Source organism: Triticum aestivum, chromosome 7D, assembly GCF_018294505.1.
Source record: "Triticum aestivum cultivar Chinese Spring chromosome 7D, IWGSC CS RefSeq v2.1, whole genome shotgun sequence".
Taxonomy (NCBI): domain Eukaryota; kingdom Viridiplantae; phylum Streptophyta; class Magnoliopsida; order Poales; family Poaceae; genus Triticum; species Triticum aestivum.
The window spans coordinates 563,590,512-563,606,564 of record NC_057814.1 but is presented as its reverse complement, the minus strand read 5'-3'; the positions used below and the strand labels follow the sequence as shown (position 1 = coordinate 563,606,564).

General features: G+C 46.7%; 1 protein-coding gene across 1 annotated transcript; it reads left to right on the top strand.

Annotated features, from left to right (window-relative positions):
• The first annotated feature begins 12,721 nt into the window (after positions 1 to 12,721).
• Positions 12,722 to 15,530, top strand: LOC123169395 (peroxidase 3). The gene is made up of 4 exons (XM_044587236.1): positions 12,722 to 13,118; positions 13,225 to 13,419; positions 13,507 to 13,669; positions 14,883 to 15,530. Exons 1-4 carry the CDS (start codon positions 12,903 to 12,905, stop codon positions 15,305 to 15,307), a joined length of 999 nt encoding a protein of 332 aa, XP_044443171.1. The 5' UTR covers positions 12,722 to 12,902; the 3' UTR covers positions 15,308 to 15,530.
• Positions 15,531 to 16,053: the final 523 nt, after the last annotated feature.

The window sequence follows — 16,053 nt, the reverse complement described above, 5'->3', positions numbered from 1 at the left end:
CTGGATCTCCATCAACCTCTCCTTCCCCCTTGCTGGATCAAGAAGGAGGAGACGTCGCTGCACCGTACGTGTGTTGAACGCGGAGGTGCCGTCCGTTCGGCACTCGGTCATCGGTGATTTGGATCACGGCGAGTACGACTCCGTCATCCACGTTCATTGGAACGCTTCCGCTCGCGATCTACAAGGGTATGTAGATGCACTCCCTTCCCTTCGTTGCTAGTACACTCCATAGATGCATCTTGGTGAACGTAGGAAAATTTTAAAATTATGCTACGATACCCAACAGTGGTATCAGAGCCAGGCCTATGCGTAGTTACTATGCACGAGTAGAACACAAAGCAGTTGTGGGCGTTGAGTTTGCCAATTCTTCTTGCCGCTACTAGTCGTTTCTTGTTTCGGCGGCATTGTAGGATGAAGTGGCCCGGACCGACCTTACACGTACGCTTACATGAGACTGGTTCCACCGACTAACATGCACAAGTTGCATAAGGTGGCTAGCGGGTGTCTGTCTCTCCTACTTTAGTCGGAACGGATTCGATGAAAAGGGTCCTTATGAAGGGTAAATAGAAATTGGCAAATCACGTTGTGGTCATACGTAGGTAAGAAACGTTCTTGCTAGAAACCTACAAACCACGTAAAAAAAACTTGCAACAACAATAGAGGACGTCTAACTTGTTTTTGCAGCAAGTGCTATGTGATGTGATATGGCCAGAAGATGTGATGAATGATATATGTGATGTATGAGATTGATCATATTCTTGTAATAGGAATCACGACTTGCATGTCGATGAGTATGACAACCGGTAGGAGCCATAGGAGTTGTCTTTATTATTTTGTATGACCTGCGTGTCATTGAATAACGCCATGTAATTTACTTTACTTTGTTGCTAAACGCGTTAGCCATAGAAGTAGAAGTAATCGTTGGCGTGACGACTTCATGAAGACACAATGATGGAGATCATGATGATGGAGATCATGGTGTCATGCCGGTGACGAAGATGATCATGGTGCCCCGAAGATGGAGATCAAAGGAGCATGATGATATTGGCCATATCATGTCACTATTTGATTGCATGTGATGTTTATCATGTTTTTGCATCTTATTTGCTTAGAACGACGGTAGCAAGTAGGATGATCCATTATAATAATTTCAAGAAAGTGTTCACCCTAACTGTGCACCGTTGCGAAGGTTCGTTGTTTCGAAGCACCACGTGATGATCGGGTGTGATAGATCCTAACGTTCGAATACAACGGGTGTTGACGAGCCTAGCATGTACAGACATGGCCTCGGAACACAGGCAATACACTTAGGTTCACTTGACGAGCCTAGCATGTACAGACATGGCCTCGGAACACGGAGGACCGAAAGGTCGAGCATGAGTCGTATAGAAGATACGATCAACATGGAGATGTTCACCGATCTTGACTAGTCCGTCTCACGTGATGATCGGACACGGCCTAGTCGAATTCGGATCATGTTTCACTTAGATGACTAGAGGGATGTCTATCTACGTGGGAGTTCATTAAATAATTTGATTATATGAACTTAATTATCATGAACTTAGTCTAAATCTTTACACTATGTATTGTAGATCAAATGGCCAACGTTGTCCTCAATTTCAACGCGTTCCTAGAGAAAACCAAGCTGAAAGATGATGGCAGCAACTATACGGACTGGGTCCGGAACCTGAGGATCATCCTCATAGTAGCCAAGAAAGATTATGTCTTAGAAGCACCGCTAGGTGAAGCACCAATCCCTGAGAACCAAGACGTTATGAACGCTTGGCAGCAGCGTGCTGATGATTACTCCCTCGTTCAGTGCGGCATGCTTTACAGCTTAGAACCGGGTCTCCAAAAGCGTTTTGAGAAACATGGAGCATATGAGATGTTCGAGGAGCTGAAACTGGTTTTTCAAGCTCATGCCCGGGTCGAGAGATATGATGTCTCCGACAAGTTCTTCAGCTGTAAAATGGAGGAGAACAGTTCTGTTAGTGAGCACATACTCAGAATGTCTGGGTTGCACAACCGCTTGTCTCAGCTGGGAGTTAATCTCCCGGATGACGCGGTCGTTGACAGAATCCTCCAGTCGCTTCCACCAAGCTACAAGAGCTTTGTGATGAACTTCAATATGCAGGGGATGGAAAAGACCATTCCCGAGGTATATTCAATGCTGAAATCAGCTGAGGTAGAGATCAGGAAAGAACATCAAGTGTTGATGGTGAATAAAACCACTAAGTTCAAGAAGGGCAAGGGTAAGAAGAACTTCAAGAAGGACGGCAAGGGAGTTGCCGCGCCCGGTAAACCAGTTACTGGGAAGAAGTCAAAGAATGGACCCAAGCCCGAGACTGAGTGCTTTTATTGCAAGGGAAGTGGTCACTGGAAGCGGAACTGCCCCAAATATTTAGCGGACAAGAAGAAGGCCGGCAACACCCAAGGTATATGTGATATACAAGTAATTGATGTGTACCTTACCAGTACTCGTAGTAGCTCCTGGGTATTTGATACCGGTGCGGTTGCTCATATTTGTAACTCAAAACAGGAACTACGGAATAAACGGAGACTAGCGAAGGACAAGGTGACGATGCGCGTCGGGAATGGTTCCAAGGTCGATGTAATCGCCGTCGGCACGCTACCTCTGCATCTCCCTTCGGGATTAGTTTTAAACCTCAATAATTGTTATTTAGTGCCAGCTTTGAGCATGAACATTGTATCTGGATCTCGTTTAATTCGAGATGGCTACTCATTTAAATCCGAGAATAATGGTTGTTCTATTTATTTGAGAGAGATGTTTTATGGTCATGCCCCGCTGGTCAATGGTTTGTTTTTGATGAATCTCGAACGTGATGTTACACATGTTCATAGTGTGAATACCAAAAGATGTAAAGTTGATAACGATAGTCCCACATACTTGTGGCACTGCCGCCTTGGTCACATTGGTGTCAAGCGCATGAAGAAGCTCCATGCAGATGGACTTTTGGAGTCTCTTGATTACGAATCATTTGACACGTGCGAACCATGCCTCATGGGTAAGATGACCAAGACTCCGTTCTCCGGAACAATGGAGCGAGCAACCAACTTATTGGAAATCATACATACCGATGTGTGTGGTCCAATGAGTGTTGAGGCTCGCGGAGGATATCGTTATGTTCTCACTCTCACTGATGATTTAAGTAGATATGGGTATGTCTACCTAATGAAACACAAGTCTGAAACCTTTGAAAAGTTCAAGGAATTTCAGAGTGAAGTTGAGAATCAACGTGACAGAAAAATAAAATTCTTACGATCAGATCGTGGTGGAGAATATTTAAGTCACGAATTTGGTACACACTTAAGGAAATGTGGAATAGTTTCACAACTCACGCTGCCTGGAACGCCTCAAAGAAATGGTGTGTCCGAACGTCGTAATCGCACTCTATTGGATATGGTGCGATCTATGATGTCTCTTACCGACTTACCGCTCTCATTTTGGGGTTATGCTTTAGAGACTGCCGCATTCACTTTAAATAGGGCTCCGTCGAAATCCGTTGAGACGACACCGTATGAATTATGGTTTGGGAAGAAACCTAAGCTGTCGTTTCTAAAAGTTTGGGGATGCGATGCTTATGTCAAGAAACTTCAACCTGAAAAGCTCGAACCCAAATCGGAAAAATGCGTCTTCATAGGATACCCTAAGGAAACTATTGGGTATACCTTCTACCTCAGATCCGAAGGCAAGATCTTCGTTGCCAAGAACGGGTCCTTTCTAGAGAAGGAGTTTCTCTCGAAAGAATTGAGTGGGAGGAAAGTGGAACTTGATGAGGTGATAGTCACCCCTTCCGAACCGGAAAGTAGCGCAGCACGGGAAAATGTTCCTGTGGTGCCTACACCGACTGGGGAGGAAGTTAATGATGATGATCATGAAGCTTCAGATCAAGTTGCTGAACTTCGTAGGTCCACAAGGACACGTTCCGCACCAGAGTGGTACGGCAACCCTGTCCTGGAAATCATGTTGTTAGACAACGGTGAACCTTCGAACTATGAAGAAGCGATGGCGGGCCCAGATTCCGACAAATGGCTAGAAGCCATGAAATCCGAGATAGAATCCATGTATGAAAACAAAGTATGGACTTTGACTGACTTGCCCGATGAGCGGCGAGCCATAGAAAACAAATGGATCTTTAAGAAGAAGACGGACGCAGATGGTAATGTGACCATCTACAAAGCTCGACTTGTCGCTAAGGGTTATCGACAAGTTCAAGGGGTTGACTACGATGAGACTTTCTCACCCGTAGCGAAGCTGAAGTCCGTCCGAATCATGTTAGCAATTGCCGCATACTATGATTATGAGATATGGCAGATGGACGTCAAGACGGCATTCCTTAACGGCTTCCTTAAGGAAGAGTTGTATATGATGCAGCCGGAAGGTTTTGTCGATCCTAAGAATGCTAACAAAGTATGCAAGCTCCAACGCTCAATTTATGGGCTGGTGCAAGCATCTCGGAGTTGGAACATTCGCTTCGATGAGATGATCAAAGCGTTTGGGTTTACACAGACTTATGGAGAAGCCTGTGTTTACAAGAAAGTGAGTGGGAGCTCTGTAGCATTTCTCATATTATATGTGGATGACATACTATTGATGGGAAATGATATAGAATTCTTGGAAAGTATAAAGGCCTATTTGAATAAGTGTTTTTCAATGAAGGACCTTGGAGAAGCTGCTTATATATTAGGCATCAAGATCTATAGGATAGGTCAAGACGCCTCATTGGTCTTTCACAGAGTACATACCTTGACAAGATATTGAAGAAGTTCAATATGGATCAGTCCAAGAAGGGGTTCTTGCCTGTATTGCAAGGTGTGCAATTGAGCACGGCTCAATGCCCGACCACGGCACAAGATATAGAAGAGATGAGTGTCATCCCTATGCCTCGGCCATAGGGTCTATTATGTATGCCATGCTGTGTACCAGACCTGATGTAAACCTTGCCGTAAGTTTGGTAGGAAGGTACCAAAGTAATCCCGGCAAGGAACACTGGACAACGGTCAAGAATATCCTGAAGTACCTGAAGAGGACTAAGGATATGTTTCTCGTTTATGGAGGTGACGAAGAGCTCGTCGTAAAGGGTTACGTCGACGCTAGCTTCGACACAGATCTGGATGACTCGAAGTCACAGACCGGATACGTGTATATTTTGAATAGAGGAGCAGTAAGCTGGTGCAGTTGCAAGCAAAGCGTCGTGGCGGGATCTACATGTGAAGCGGAGTACATGGCAGCCTCAGAGGCAGCACAGGAAGCAGTCTGGATAAAGGAGTTCATTACCGACCTAGGGGTGATTCCCAATGCATCGGGCCCGATGACTCTCTTCTGTGACAACACTGGAGCTATTGCCCTTGCGAAGGAGCCCAGGTTTCACAGGAAGACCACGCATATCAAGCGTCGCTTCAACTCCATTCGTGAAAGTGTTCAAAATGGAGACATAGATATTTGTAAAGTACACACGGACCTGAATGTAGCAGATCCGTTGACTAAACCTCTCCCTAGGGCAAAACATGATCAACACCAGGACGCAATGGGTGTTCGATTCATCACAATGTAACTAGATTATTGACTCTAGTGCAAGTGGGAGACTGTTGGAAATATGCCCTAGAGGCAATAATAAATGGTTATTATTATATTTCTTTGTTCATGGTAATTGTCTATTATTCATGCTATAATTGTATTGTCCGGAAACCGTAATACATGTGTGAATACATAGACCACAACCTGTCCCTAGTAAGCCTCTAGTTGACTAGCTCGTTGATCAACACATAGTCATGGTTTCCTGACTATGGACATTGGATGTCATTGATAACGGGATCACATCATTAGGAGAATGATGTGATGGACAAGACCCAATCCTAAGCATAGCATAAAAGATCGTGTAGTTTCGTTTGCTAGAGCTTTTCCAATGTCAAGTATCTTTTCCTTAGACCATGAGATCGTGCAAATCCCGGATACCGTAGGAGTGCTTTGGGTGTGCCAAACGTCACAACGTAACTGGGTGACTATAAAGGTGCACTACGGGTATCTCCGAAAGTGTCTGTTGGGTTGGCACGGATCGAGACTGGGATTTGTCACTCCGTATGACGGAGAGGTATCTCTGGGCCCACTCGGTAATGCATCATCATAATGAGCTCAATGTGACTAAGGCGTTAGTCATGGGATCATGCATTGCGGTACGAGTAAAGAGACTTGCCGGTAACGAGATTGAACAAGGTATTAGGATACCGACGATCGAATCTCGGGCAAGTAACATACCGATTGACAAAGGGAATTGCATACGGGATTGATTGAATCCTCGACACCGTGGTTCATCCGATGAGATCATCGTGGAACATGTGGGAGCCAACATGGGTATCCAGATCCTGCTGTTGGTTATTGACTGGAGAGGCGTCTCGGTCATGTCTGCATGTCTCCCGAACCCGAACCCGTAGGGTCTACACACTTAAGGTCCGGTGACGCTAGGGTTGTAGAGATATATGTATGCGGAAACCCGAAAGTTTTTCGGAGTCCCGGATGAGATCCCGGACGTCACGAGAGGTTCCGGAATGGTCCGGAGGTGAAGAATTATATATAGGAAGTCCAGTTTCGGCCACCGGGAAAGTTTCGGGGGTTATCGGTATTGTACCGGGACCACCGGAAGGGTCCCGGGGGTCCACCGGGTGGGGCCACCTGTCCCGGAGGGCCCCGTGGGCTGAAAGTGGAAGGGAACCAGCCCCTAGTGGGCTGGGGCGCCCCCCTTGGGCCTCCCCCCCATGCGCCTAGGGTTGGGAACCCTAAGGGGGGGAGTTCCCCCTTGCCTTGGGGGGCAAGGCACCCCTTCCCCCCCTTGTGGCCGCCGCCCCCCCCTTGGATCTCATCTCCAGGGCTGGCGCACCCCCCCCCAGGGGCCTATATAAAGGGGGGAGGGAGGGCAGCACACAACAGCCTTGGGCGCCTCCCTCCTCCCCTGTAACACCTCTCTCTCTCTCGTAGAAGCTCGGCGAAGCCCTGCGCGAGACCCGCTACATCCACCACCACGCCGTCGTGCTGCTGGATCTCCATCAACCTCTCCTTCCCCCTTGCTGGATCAAGAAGGAGGAGACGTCGCTGCACCGTACGTGTGTTGAACGCGGAGGTGCCGTCCGTTCGGCACTCGGTCATCGGTGATTTGGATCACGGCGAGTACGACTCCGTCATCCACGTTCATTGGAACGCTTCCGCTCGCGATCTACAAGGGTATGTAGATGCACTCCCTTCCCTTCGTTGCTAGTACACTCCATAGATGCATCTTGGTGAACGTAGGAAAATTTTAAAATTATGCTACGATACCCAACATGTGGGTGGTGGGCGACGGCGGTGGTGCGGCCCTATGCTAGCATGGATCCGCGTCCGTTGCTTGGAGATGGACTCGCGTAGGTGGAGGTCGTCGTTTAACGTCATGGTGACGTCGATGGCGGAGGCACCTGCTAAGGTTGGCATCTCAATCTGCTCTGAAGATGGACTAGTGGAAGATGGCGGCGTCGACACATGTGAGTGCGTCGGACCGGTTTGTGCCCCGGACCCGGTATGTGGCTCGCTCGGGGCCTCCGGCTTTAGATGTTAGGCTTAGGTGAGAGGTCTAGGTATTTGGCCCAGCTTGCACCCCTTCATCATATGGATTGGAGTAGCTGCAGATGTTGCCAAGATGGCGGATTCAGGCATATTGTTGTACTACTTTGTATGGTCTTCGAGAATAATCAATAAAATGGCCGCATGCATCTCCCAAATGCAGAGGCCGGGGGTCATCCTCCTTTAAAAAAAAAAGTCATACATAGAAATAAATTGGCCGTTCCTCAGCGGCTGGAATCTGAATTTAGGGACTGAACAAACAAATTCGATCCGAGTACAAATTGCAAACATAGCTCAACAATGCGTGGGACGTTGAGCCTAGTAGCAAAGGCTGGCGCACCAAGACGTCGACGATAGTCAATAAACACCTAACTAATTGGGGATTAAGAACACTTGTCCTCGCCAACCTTGACCTTTCCATGGCGTGTCCGATGAATGTTGCATTCCATCGAACAGCTTCTGCCTACCGCGGGTTTATTGGATCTGCACCTCCGTGAAAACTATGGAGGATGGCGACGTCACGACCAACTGAAATATCTCCAAAAAAAAATGTCATCAGTCACAGCCTGACTAATGATGGACGCAGCTATACTCTCTAGTTTTGCTCGGATGTACATCATCGACGCGTATATATGACATACTGAACAAACACATATTACTATTGACATGCCTACGTAACCGGTAAAGGCTGGAGATACTACTACGGTTGTGTGTACTAGAGTTTCAGCTGATCGAGCAGCAGCATCATGGCCGAACAGTTTTGATGCACAAGCGCGTGTGTGGACGTACGCCTTTTCTTCCCAGTGATGTTGCAGTTTTGATGGATGAGGCCTCTATTTGCATACCCCTCTTGAATTGTATTCTTGGTCACAACCATGCTCATGCATCCGACGACTAATTTGTCCAAAAAAAGGTATAAACTGTGTCGCACAGATACTAATGCATCCATGCTTAGTACATTTCTAATCATACTAAAAGTGAGAGGTGTAACTAACAACCTACTTCTGAAAGGGATGTACAGATGGTCATTTTCACTGATATGCCCATAAAAAGGGCATGCTACTTTCAGTCCTACCGATCTTTGCAGTTGCGGAAGTAATGAATGTCCCTGCATTTCCTTCGTCTGAACCATCTTGCCTTTTCAACTTGCGAGTGAATGATACCCACGGGCATCCTATGCTACATGAAAGGGATATGGGCTGGTGAAGTACTAGCAAGTATGAAACAGAGTGACATCTTGCAAAGCTTCTACCAAAGTGAGCTTAGAATTAGAGACGATGAGCATGAAAAACAGGCTACCTTCTGAGAGGATGTGATGCAGCGTGATGTTAGGCTCAGAAATTGACCTCTCCCACAAGCTGTTAATTGTAGTGCCCAACACAAATTTTAAAGATAATGAGTTCCAAACACAATTTCAATTCTTATTTTCTTCCAGTTATCTTTACATCTTAACGCGTTTGACCATGTCAGCCTACCAGGCATTTAACATATCACTACGAGCTGGGGCATTTTTCTAACCTCTGTTAGGTAACTTGTCATGTTCATGTGGTCATCTTCGGCTAAACATAATTCTAGATAATAAGTTCTAAACACAATTTCAATTATTATTTTCTTCCAGTACCTTTACATCTTAACGTGTTTGGCCATGTCAGCCTACCAGGCATTCAACATATCACTACGAGCTGCGGCATTTTTCTAACCTCACTTAGGTAACTTGTCATGTTCATGCGGTCATCTTTGGCTAAACGTAATTCTAGACAGGTGTGCTACAGTGCTAGGAAGGGAAAATTTTGAACTTCCACTAGACGTCTCTGATTGGACTCTGGATATGTACCCAACGAGAGAGTAAGAAGTTAGCTCCTTTACAGAATATATTGCTAGACAAGCAGCAATATAATTGTGCCAGCATCCCAAGCATATAACTGAATGTACTAATTAAAGTGTGGTGATAGAGGGTTGCTCATCATGGCATTGAACTGGCGTGCATTTGGATATTGTTTCGACGTATTAAGGACGGACAGCAGCGTTTCTATACATCACAAGACCATTTACTCATTGCAAAGTACATGCATTATTGGTCGACGACATGGAATCTCTAATATACAAAATAACTTTTTCTATAATTAGTGTGCATGCATTTCATCTTATTTTCTTATGAACATTTCATCTTGTTGTTATACACATCATTGGTTGTACTATTGTCTGTCAACTCGTATCGAGATTTGATAATGACGAGGACCTCGTTGAGAGAAACACTGGTCAGTCCTAATTATGCCGTCCTTGGCAGTTGGCACCCCCGGCTGGTGCCATGGTTGCATCAGTCATTAGCTAAAACTATGGTGCACTGATGCGGATGATGGGCATGCACACATCACGCCATCATGGTCCATGCATATGGGCTAGTACTAAATACTAATTGCACTAATGTGGTGGTTGCATTGCATCAGTCATTAGCTAAACAAGATGTTCTTTCAAGGAAGAAATTAAGATATAGGATGTGTCTAGTAGAAAAGGTGCATGATAGAGAGCTAGTTGTAACTTATGAGAGAGAGCTAGCAGAAAAGAAGTGAAGAAAATGCAGTAGCTCATCCCTAGGTATTGCGTGCAATCCATGGCAGTGCATGCCACACTGCCATAACCATTTTCCCCTGGTCACAAGTTATTCCAAAGGCTCTTCTCCCCCCTGAACTGAAAGAACATCTGCGGTAGCCTTCTCCTCGAAGCCTTCATGGGATTGAGTTCACCGTCTCTTTTCGCCGTGTCAGTCTGGGTCGCAGGGAAGATTCATGAGGCTCCCTCAATCAGCCCGTGAAAAAAGTAAGAAAGCCAGTAATGTGGGCATCACGTTTGGTGAGAAAGTTCTCTCAAGGGTTCATCTTATATTCATCCACATACCGGCAACAGAACGCGTCAAAATAGCTGCGCCAAGCTAACTAACCAACCCCTTAGATAAATGCAATTCTAGCTTGTAATGACAAGGGAGGCTGGCACGCTAGGCTGTCGGTGAGGTCGACGACCAATGGCCAAGGACGGGCCGAAGCGATGCGGTGAGCAATGACATGGCCCAAGTACACTGGTTTCAATGAGCTCGGTTGATGCGGACGTCTTACTGTCGCTGATTGCAGATGGAAAACTAAAAGAGGAGGAAGCTTCATGCGTGAGCAGGAACGGAAGGGCCTGCATGTTCTTCACCTTGAGTTGCAAATTGCAATCATGCATCTGCGTAGCTGCGAGTTGCTAGGGTCCTTTCATTTGTGCAACATTTGTGAAGTACAAACTGTATATTATATAATGTCATATTGACATATTGGTAGGGTACCAATAATGGAATTGAAATGCATGGGGCAGAGGACAGATGAAGGGAAAGTGCTGGGCATGTGATGCATGTTTAGTTTCTGGCCGGCGGTTTAATGTGGGTGCATTGCGTATGTGCGTACGGATGGATGGGAGTTGAGGCTATTCTAGACGCAGGCAAAGGAAAGAGGGGCTAGAAAGTGGAAAAACGCTTTGGCAGCCTTGTGATGGCTGATGAGGCCAGCCCACTAGGCATGCACCCGCTTGGATAAGTAGTCCATGTTGAAAAAACAGTACGGCTTGAGGACGGGGCATTGACCCGTTGGTTGGGCAGCTAGGGTAGCTGCCAGCCCACCCAAGTTTGAGTCCCGACTCGGACGTGCGGTGCTCGCGGAGTTTCTCCTATAAAAAAATGCCAACAAGGGTTAGTCCTTGGGTTGGTCTCATTTTTTTAAAAATAGTACAGCTTTGGTAATGTTTTCATCGTCAACAAATTTATATTGTTATGGAAATGTTTGTTCTTGTCGGAAATAGTTGACCGCATGGTCACACGACGCCTAGTAAAGTTGCCAGCTTCGAAGTTTGACAAAATTACCATACTAATCTCACAATTAACAGGTTAGTCGCCTGTCTCCGCTCAAAGTTAAACCTTGACAAACAAATTGTGCCTTGTAAACCCTGCCGGAGGGAGTAACCTGTACCGTAGCAATTTGTTTGATGCATCAATTAGTGATTTTTGCATAGCTCCCATCTGGTCATATTTTTTAATGAAAATATTACAAAAGATAAGTTTCCAGTACCTTTCTACAGTACTTTCTACCCACTATTAACCTAGATAAAAATTTCTTAATTATTTAATTAGCTTTGCAAGATACATGCAACATTCTACAAATTTAGAATTTCTAGGAAGAAATACTACATTCGTGTGTCCAGTGTGTGAACAAATTATTGCAGTGTAGTGAATACTTTTTTTTGTAAAGTAGATAGATGAATAAGATTTTCTCAGTCAACCGAGACAATAATATTTTATTTTTTACGCCATATTAAAGGACGTGAGTACTTTTTAAATTCCTCTGAAGACATTTTGTTAAATCAATTGACAAATGAGCTTTCAGGGTCACAAGCAAAACATATTTTTAAGCTCAGAAATATGAATTTTTTTTTTTGCCTTGCCTTGTCAACAAAGTGTTGGTCCATCCAGGTTCCACATAACATTTTTCATGGTAGTTTAGAGGGTTTCAGTCAAATAACCCAAATGGAGCGACGTACAAATAATATCATAGCCGTATGTAGGTAATCAAATGCGTACGTACGTATCGCCTAGTCTTGACAAATGGCATCTCGATTCGTACTGTCACTCTGTCACGCATACCAGTAGTACCGCTGACTATTTTCTTCAAGGGAGTACAGCTAGCTGACTAATAATAATGAACCATGCTATACGTACGACAATTCACGTACGAATTATATCCGATGGAGCAGATCAACCCGTATATCAGTTGGACTCTAAGTCCAGCAACGGCTGGATGTTGCATCGTACCAAATCGGACAAGTCATGTTCGTACGTGTAGTAGTTTCGAATAATAATTGCAGTGCTTAACTGAACATTTCCGTGGTGGAAGCAAACGCCCGCTCCCCAGGCTGTCTGACCATCGCTTTGTTAGCAAACCGCGACGCCATTGGCAGGGGCGGCCGGTCGATATCGATTTCTTTACTTGTCAGGGCGCCTCCATCGTCTCGCCGTGTCTCTTGCTACGTCGGCCCGCCGGCCTCTCTACCTACTCGCCCGCTTACGTACCGCCCAGCACCAACCCCACCAACGGACCACGCATTGCCGCCGCTAGCTGATGCAAGGCCAGAGCGTGCCCGTGCGTATAAAAAGCGATCGTTGGCTGTACTATTTCAGAACAGAGCATCCTCGTGCCTTTGTACACCATCGCCGGCCACTCGAGAGCTCCAGGCGCGCTCTAGGCTCTAGCTAGCTAGGGTGGCGGTGACAATGGCGGCGGCGACGTTGGTGTTGGTGATGCTCGTGGTGACGGTTGGCGTCGCGGTGGCGATGGCGGAGGGCGGGAAGCTGTGGCAGGGGTACTACGAGCAGAGCTGCCCGCGGGCGGAGCAGATCGTGAAGCACTACGTGGAGCGGCACGTCCCGCACGCGCCCTCCGTCGCCGCCACCCTCATCCGCACCCACTTCCACGACTGCTTCGTCAGGGTACGTTATGCTCTTCCTTTCCGTGCATGGGGACGGCGATGGCAATGCCATTGCGCGCGCGCGTGTTTGTTCTGAATCCTGATCAGTCGGCATGGCGCTGGTGCAGGGGTGCGACGCGTCGGTGCTGCTGAACGCGACGACCGGCGGCGGGGAAGCCGAGAAGGACGCGACGCCCAACCTGACGCTGCGCGGCTTCGCCTTCCTGGACCGCGTGAAGGCGCTCCTCGAGCAGGAGTGCCCCGGCGTCGTCTCCTGCGCCGACATCCTCGCGCTCGCCTCCCGCGACGCCGTCGGCGTCATCGTAAGTGCTCTGCTTCCCTTCCCACCCACGCTTCCGACACGCGCGCCTCGGCGACTGACCGATGATGAGTGAAAAAAAAAATTGCAGGGCGGGCCGTTCTGGCGCGTGCCGACGGGGCGTCGCGACGGCAGGGTGTCGATCAAGCAGGAGGCGCTGGACCAGATCCCGGCGCCCACCATGAACTTCACCGACCTCCTCACCTCCTTCCGTGCCAAGGGCCTCGACCTCGCCGACCTCGTCTGGCTCTCAGGTAACAATTCCCACCAATTACCAAGCATCAGTGGCCGAGTTGATGGCATATCGATCATTGGCACCGACACATGCACGGTGATGGTGATAGCGAAGTCTAGTGACGCACAAGCACTCAAGCAAAGATGGGTAGGATAGTCGAGTGAGTAGCGAGAGGAACTTGCTAGATTCGTGCTTTTTCTGTCCATGCGGCGGCTCTCTAGCTAGCCGCTAGCTACCAGAGGCTCCTCCTACTTTGTACAACCCACTCACACAACATGGTCACATGACAGGACCATTGGTGGTGGTGTGGTGTTGATTGCTGAAACGGATGGCTCCAAGATAAAAAGAAAAGTAAAGGAACCACAAATCTTGCCGACACTATGTGCATTTCCACAAAAGCACCAACCGTATTTGTTAGCCGTTTAAAACTTTGGTCGATGTTGATATCATTTCTCGATAGCAATAATAGGGCTATGCATTGTAGTATTTGTTCTATAGACTAGAAAGGTTGTTGCACTGCACGGTCAGAGATTTTGAAACGCTAAGTTGCTAACTACTACTCCCTCCGGTTCCTAAATTTTTGTCTTTTAAAATTTTTAAATAGACTACCACATACAAATGTATATAGACATATTTTAAAGTGTAGATTCACTCATTTGTTTCGTATGTAGTCACTTGTTGAAATCTCTAGAAAGACAAATGTTTAGGAACGGATGAAGTACTACATATATTTAGTTTGGAATTCTCGGACATGACTGCGATAAAATGTTAAATGATTTGTTGATCAGTGACAGTGTGGACACAGACAATGATTTGTTGAATTTTCGGACATGACCGCAATATAAGTACACATGAACCGACAAGGACATCTTCGACTCAACTCTGCCAGAGTCTGTTAAGTTTTTAATTACCAACTTAGGTCATTGATTCACATGTTTTTATATGTAGTAAACATTAACGTGCAAGCTGTTCTGATGTATACCTACTAACTATTGCTGTCTGTCTACTAACCACATTGGTCCATTAATTCCTACCAGTTTAGATTGACACCTCATACAAAAATTAAGTTCCATGTGTTCTTTAAACGACACTATCTAGTTCATATTTTTGCAAAAGTTTAGCATTAGTAAAACTTACTGAATTGCATTGTATTGCTCGAACTTGTTGAGTTCTGCACTTGTTATAATGTGTTCACCACCTCACCTGATCCATCATGTGCCAATACCATTCAGGGGCACACACCATCGGCATCTCACACTGCAACTCCTTCACCGAGCGGCTATACAACTTTACCGGCCGTGGAGGACCCGGGGACGCGGATCCATCTCTTGATGCGGAGTATGCTGCCAACCTCCGCAGGACCAAGTGCACCACGCCCACGGACAACACCACCATCGTGGAGATGGACCCTGGGAGCTTCCTCACCTTTGACACTAGCTACTACCGTGGCCTCCTAAAGCGTCGGGGACTCTTCCAGTCCGATGCCGCGCTCATCACCGATGCTGCAGCAAGGGCCGACGTCGAGAGCGTGGCCAAGGGTCCGTCGGAGGTGTTCTTCCAGGTGTTCGCACGGTCCATGGTGAGGATGGGCATGATAGAAGTGAAGACCGGTGGCGAGGGGGAGATCAGACGGCATTGTGCCGTTGTCAACAGCTAGTGTCGTGCGTTGGTGGCATGTGGACGATTGTTTTTGTATGTTTAGTTACATTTCCTTTTTCCTTTTTGTGTATGTATTTTGTCTATTTTCCTTGTTTGTAAGGTGGTTTTCAAGTTGTGGTCCACGTGATACATGTCTTCTTTCTATTTTGATGAAAGTAAACAAATAAACAAGGAACATGTGTTAATAAAGCATGAAAGAGTATGTGGCAATGATATAGATACTAGTGATGTTGATGTCACTGGATTTTCAACCTGTATCTTTTTAATGCAAAAAGGATCGGATCTACGATAAATATTAATCGGAAATACAAAGTACCTCAAACATAATAAAAACTACAACAAGGTATATGAACCACCAAACGACCATTGCCGCCATCAGAACAAAATCTACGTCGGAGCTCTGTCTAATCCGTCCCGACAGGTGAACTTGAGGTGGGTCGGAGCCTGGAAGACTAACTGAAAGAAGAAGCACTGTCATCTGTCCAAGCGCTGCCCCTGCGAGGACTAAAACCCAACCTATCTACTAGTCAGAGCCGAGGCACCAAGATCCCCTCCCTACCACCGGTCACCGGAGCGGCGGGCGTAAGGGAGACGAATCCCCGCGCTCATCGGAGAAGATCAAGGTGAGAAAGGCTTTTCCTAGTCGCCTTGTGACAGGGGAAAGAAAAAGTGTTTGCGGAGAACCACAAATGGATTTGTAACCTGTATCAGCTGGACAACCAACTCCATAAACACTACTCCACC